General features: G+C 34.9%; 1 protein-coding gene across 1 annotated transcript; it reads right to left on the bottom strand.

Annotated features, from left to right (window-relative positions):
- Positions 1-1,984: 1,984 nt before the first annotated feature.
- Positions 1,985-5,727, bottom strand: LOC141445715 (uncharacterized). The gene is made up of 5 exons (XM_074111606.1): positions 5,274-5,727; positions 4,381-4,507; positions 3,429-3,610; positions 2,942-3,052; positions 1,985-2,440 (listed from the first exon to the last, which is right to left on the bottom strand). The coding sequence occupies exons 1-5, from the start codon at positions 5,725-5,727 to the stop codon at positions 2,304-2,306; spliced, it is 1,011 nt and encodes a 336-aa protein (XP_073967707.1). The 3' UTR covers positions 1,985-2,303.
- Between the last annotated feature and the right edge of the window lie 200 nt (positions 5,728-5,927).

Raw genomic sequence — 5,927 nt, forward strand, 5'->3', positions numbered from 1 at the left:
GCGAGGCTAGGTAAATTAAGTGTGTCAATGGGTTCATGACAAACGCATTCTTTGCAACTTATCCTCACACATCTTTGGTGGAAATGCAGCCTTACTCGTGAAAACCAACGAACAAACAGACAACTTATTTTGTTGTTTTTTTTTCAGGACATGACATTGCCAATATGTTTTATTTAATAGATGTAAAATTAATGGGAATGTTAAGATAGTAATTTGGCATTAAAGATGTTTGTATTATTTAGTTTCCTAAGGTTTGTTTAAAAGATTTTCTGTTATGTCTGTTAGGTATCATACGTAGAACTACCAGCTAAATATTATTTTATTTTATTTTATGTAAGTATTTTAAGTTTAGGATAGGTAGTTTGATTAATTAAATGCTTATTACCCGACTGCAAAGAAGGAGGGTTATGTTTACCCGAATGTGAAGAGGGAAGGTTATGTGTTTGATCCGTATGTATGTATGTCTATTCCTATGTCCTTTCGTAACAGCTCAACGGCTGAACCTTTTTTGATAAATGATACGTCATTGGATCCGTCTTACGTAACACTGGGGACATGAAATTCTTGAAAATGTAAATGGCGGGTTTGTTTGTTTTTATTCCTACCTATCGAGTATGATATCAAAATGAAGGTATTTAAAAACACATACCAAAAATACATACGTCATGAACTTTTATTTACCGTTTTCACAGAAATATGACAAAAGTATGAAATAAAACAATAAATTAAAAAAATCAAAACCCGACTGCGTTAGAAAATACTAAAAAGAAGAAAACAAGACGTGGACGGTAGTGGTCTAGAACTCTGTTAAGTAGCTAACTTCAACAGTCGGTACCCATTCAAATCGCGACCAGCTCAAAAATCCTTAGTACCAAATGGGTCCCGACTGTTGAAGTTTAATTTAGCTACTTAACAGAGTTCTGGACCACTACGTCCACGTCTGGTTTTCTTCTTTTTAGTATTTTCTAACGCAGTCAGAATTATTGTCATACATGTACACTCCGTGAGCTCTTAAAAAAACCTTCGGATTGACATTGATGGGCATTGACGATGACACGCGATCGTGATATGCGGTTCTGTTCTGTTATCAACTTGCAAAACTTTTCAAAGTTACCGAAATAAGTTATGTAAACAATAATAACCATCAGTACTAAATAAACCTTACCGTAATAATAATACGATTATTTATCTTTTTCTAATTTTAATACAGTCTGACTTTTTGTCATGATACAAATAACACAAAATCAGCATTTTCAGATTCTTCCATCGTTAATTTAAATAGAGAACTTCCCGCCTTAACACACTACTTTTGTTTGGAAGTATATAGAGCTGTTATACTGTGTCTACTTCTCTTGGGTAGGTATGTCAAATTAATTTTTTTGGTCTACTTCGTTTTTAATATTTTTTTAATGTACTTTTCGAAATCCTCGTTGCTTCTATAACTCGTTCTTGAACCACATTAAAATATTTACAATCAACACATTTCTTGAACTTTCAGCTTCTTTAAAAAAAAACATATAGATCACATTATAATTATAAACACTTTCCCGTTATTGGATATTTACAGAAATGCCCTATTTAAGTTGACTCCCCATAGAAATTAATTTTTAATGTAAACAAATTAAGAAAATCACAGAATTAATTATACGATTTAAATAAATTACTTACATCATATTTAAAAAACAATTTACGTATGTTCAAAAACACTGTAAGACACACAAGTAAATAATTACAATACATGAGTGGCATGGATACAATAAAAAAATTATTACATACATTTTGCGAAATAGAATTAATGCCAAATTAAGACCTCTAAATTTGTTTTAATCGAAGTAAATTTTACACATAAATAGAAAGAATTAAAGTGCCAAATGTTGGAACCACAAGGCTCTAGAACACAGCTCTGTAGCTGCATGTTATGATGGGTGCACACGAACTAAGTATTTCTTATAATACTTAGGATCGTCTGCACAGAGTAACAAGAGACATGTAGTACACGTTATAGTTAGAGAAAAAGCAAAGGAGTTTTTCAATTTACTTGCAGTCTGTACTTGCCATAATATGGCAAATTCACATTAACATTAATACGTCTTCAAACTTGTACAAGTCCGGCACTACATCTCGATCATGACTAGGTGTGACAAGCAAAGCGGAATGCGAATTCTCTGTTCATTGTAACTTCGAAACGTTGACCCCACAGCGGTTAGCGTGCAACACGCGTAATATATTAGAAATTCTTTCGCCTCGCCGCTTGTCACCTAAAGTCGTCACCCACGCCCTATGCCGTCTCTATAAATAATTATTTATGCGACCGTCGCACATGCGGTCGACATCCACCCAAAACCGCATAATCCATTTTCTAAATAGAAGAAGCCTTCCATTCCCCAATCAGCACCCCAAGAGTTCTTGACGATCCAGTAATCTTTTCCGCTTTTCGCATCTGTAAAATAGAATGATTCACGGTTACTTTCTTAGACATTGTTTTTAGGGTTCCGTACCCAAAGGGTTCCAACGGAACCCTAATACTGAGACTCCGATGTCCGTCTGTCTGTCTGTCTGTCCGTTTGCCACAGGGCTCCATCCCTTGAGTCGTAATAGTTGGACACTTAAAATTTTCAGAGATTATGTTTTTCTCCCATACAATAAACTTGATTTTTTCGCCGTTTTTTTTGCTAATGTCTAATGTTGTATAGATAATGGTACGGAACCCTTCGTGCACGAGTCCGACTCACACTTGGCCGGTTTTTATTATTATATGACGTATCCACGAATAATCTGTGCGGGCTCGTCGTATTTTCGGGTACTCTCGTGGCCATGATGCTAGAAGTTGCGTCGAAGTATTTGTATCAAATTTTTGAATCCGTAGAAAACATTTCCTAATTTAAGATTTTGAGTTCAAACATAGGTAGGTACTTATGAATAGTAGGCTAATTATAAATACCTTTTGCATAACCAACGAGTAGAACACCGTGATTCATGAAGATTGGATTGCAGCCTTCTGGAGAGAGTATTCCTTCCTCATAGTCTAAAGGGAGGCCAAACCCATTCATGCCTATAAAAAAAGTTCTTGTTAATATCTAGTCTTGGCGTAAGTATACGAGATATCAGAACTTATTATATAATATTCATAATATATAAGATCACTTTATATAAACTCGTTTAGTACAATATCGGTTATTACACTGAGTTAAATAGGCAAGTGTTCTCTATTTCAGAACATGTACGAGTATACCTACTTGCTTAACATCAGGAGTGATTATTGCCAGCATTTTACGCCTAAAAACACATTAAATGTCAAAATTGTTTATAATAAAAAGTGCTAAAGCGATCACTAAACATCATTTGACCCACTAGTTCGTTTGGCTGGCCTCTCTAATATAAAAAAAAATGTAGTTACAATATTAGCTTAAAGTTATTTTGTTCTTTACCTACGGAAAGCGGTCCATACTGCGCCAATGCTCCTTTAAGCTGATCATCTGTTAGTGTCTCTATTTCAATTCCACCCGTGACTTTCACAGCAATTTTACTTTTATCGGTGCGACAAGTGCCCTCTTTTGATTCATAGGGATAATCTTCTTCGCGCTCAATACCTCCTTGTTTGGCTATTTCACTAAAATACATATGATTTTTTACAAAAAAAAAATATCTTGCAGAGGTCAAAACAGCGAAGCAACGCTCCAGATGTTCAGTTTAAGTAACCAAACCATCTCCTGAGATATTCCGGGACAATTTAAAGAAACCTTTCATTTTATTAAATGTCATGGATTCGTCATTGCAATATTAAAAAATCTGCAAATCAATTATTTAAGTTAACTCTGTGTCGTGGTATTTTATATTTCCGTTAGAGTAAATGATCAACAGGTCAAATGAAGTGAATTTATTCACGACCCAAGTTGTTTAACTCTTCTTCTTCTCTTTGTTTTTTCGAATTTTGTAAAAATGCTTTATTAGTCTGTAATTCTCGTATAAAGTTGACCCTTTTTTTTTGTCGACTTTTGAGCTCCTGTAATTATGATATTACATATTTATATGAAAATCTGAAAAACCACAGGCATCGATAATTACATCTAGTCCATACTTACAAAATTTCATCTACTTCTGTTACCTATAGTTTTCAAATGAGACCGTGACTACGTTTGTATGAAGAATGGATCTAAGAGACATCTCTTAAGAAATTATGTTTAACTATAATGAATGTGTCCCTTACCTAACATCACAAATGTTAGACGAAAGTTGTTACAGTTAGGCACGATAAAGTTGAACTAACTGTATTATTTATCGGTTTTGAATTAATACTCAGTATGAAAAAAAAACAGCAGCGAAGTAAATTATAGAAACCTAGTTACAATGCTATCATAACCTTAAATTTAATATCCTTACTTCATTACGTTAACAAGATTCTTTCCGCCATCACAATGATTATCCAAGGAGTCACAATCCAACGCTTGCTGTTCTGACAGAGAAATTAGTTCTTTGTGCTTCTTGGCGTGTTGTCCTTCTATGCTACCTGTAGAAAATCTAAAAGTTTTAACTTATCACGCTCATCACCAGCCCGAAGACATCCACTGTAGAACAGAGCTCCCCCTTAATAAATACGCCACCCTATTTGGAGGACTGCCTACGCTTCAATTTCCGGTTCGGTGTGAATTTATAAAATTTCTTAATGAGAATGCGTTTCTATCAGAGATGTACGAGGAATGTCTTTGTCTGTATTTTTTACTTTTGCTATATTTATATATATATTCACACCGAACCGGAAATTGAACCATAGGCAGTCCTCCAATTATATTATATATATAAACCCAAACCCAAGTACACCGCCGACTTCTAACAGCGCTGCAGAACTTTTCAAAATGGCAAAAGAACAAATCAGTCAGGTATGCGAAGCTGACGGCCAACCCCTAAATAGAAAAGGTAAAAGATACCCTGCACACAAAATGATAGTTTGACAACAAAAAGCAAACAAAGTCAAAGAGATGAACAGAACAAACTATTTCGTAGCATTTTTTCTTTCTGATTTGATGTTTTATTATTTTCCTATCGACTAGCTTAGGTACTTAACGTTTACTGAAGCTAATTGAAGAAGCAAGATAAATATGAACTTATTCGGCAAAATACGACGGAAAAACCTTATTTACTCGATCTGTCCCTTGCTCCTTCACTTTCCCGGTACTCGGTACTCCGGTATCGAAACAGCAAGATGGTAAGGTTGCGCTTCAAAACCTACATGTGAGTATTCTATTTATTGTAGAACTACTTTAAAGTCTTCTTACCTACGCCTGCAAATACATAGCAGGATCCACAAGTTCCTTGGTCCTTTGCAGGGGTTACCAGGTTTTGGTCCCTGTAGTCTAAACTATCTGGAGCATCTTTTATCCACTTTTTCAGTACCTTCACTAATTTTCTTTCATTTGTTGTATTAGAAGGAACTAAACCAAAGCGGTTTATTTTGAATTCTTCATATGACATATCAGAAAACTTGTTTACAGCGTATACTGTCTCATGGATTTTGTTCAGACGATTAATATTCACCAAATGCTCTTTAAATATTTCGAAGCGTGTGTTGTATTCTTCTGCGGTTTCATATTGTTTTTCGTATTTTTGTATGAAGTCAGCAAAGTGGCTTTCGGCTTCAGCCAGGTCGTAGTACGGCTTCTCGGCCGTCAGTAAAGCCAGGGCGTTACTGACGAGCAACAACAACGGAATCACACAGAACATTGCGAACATTGCGAATACTAAACTGTCATTCAACCCTTTATATGTAAGTATATTATTATTATCTTTAAGCGTGTCCACCATAAAGTGTGTAATTTTTATGACTAAAGTTATGTTAAAACCCTTGACAAATGATAATTTTTAATGCACGGTATTTTTATGGTTTTTGCAGTTTCAAGTTCTGATATGCAAAGTACCTACGAGGAATTCGA

Source organism: Choristoneura fumiferana, chromosome 3, assembly GCF_025370935.1.
Source record: "Choristoneura fumiferana chromosome 3, NRCan_CFum_1, whole genome shotgun sequence".
Taxonomy (NCBI): domain Eukaryota; kingdom Metazoa; phylum Arthropoda; class Insecta; order Lepidoptera; family Tortricidae; genus Choristoneura; species Choristoneura fumiferana.

What these genes read in the sequence shown, in the direction of transcription:
- LOC141445715 (XM_074111606.1), bottom strand. Translation starts at nt 5,727, where the DNA reads ATGTTCGCAATGTTCTGTGTGATTCCGTTGTTGTTGCTCGTCAGTAAC. An exon ending in CTATGTATTTGCAGGCGTAG is followed by an intron (nt 4,508 to 5,273) that starts GTAAGAAGACTT and finishes GATTTTCTACAG; the next exon opens with GTAGCATAGAAGGACAACAC. An exon ending in GTATGGACCGCTTTCCGTAG is followed by an intron (nt 3,053 to 3,428) that starts GTAAAGAACAAA and finishes CTTTTTTTATAG; the next exon opens with GCATGAATGGGTTTGGCCTC.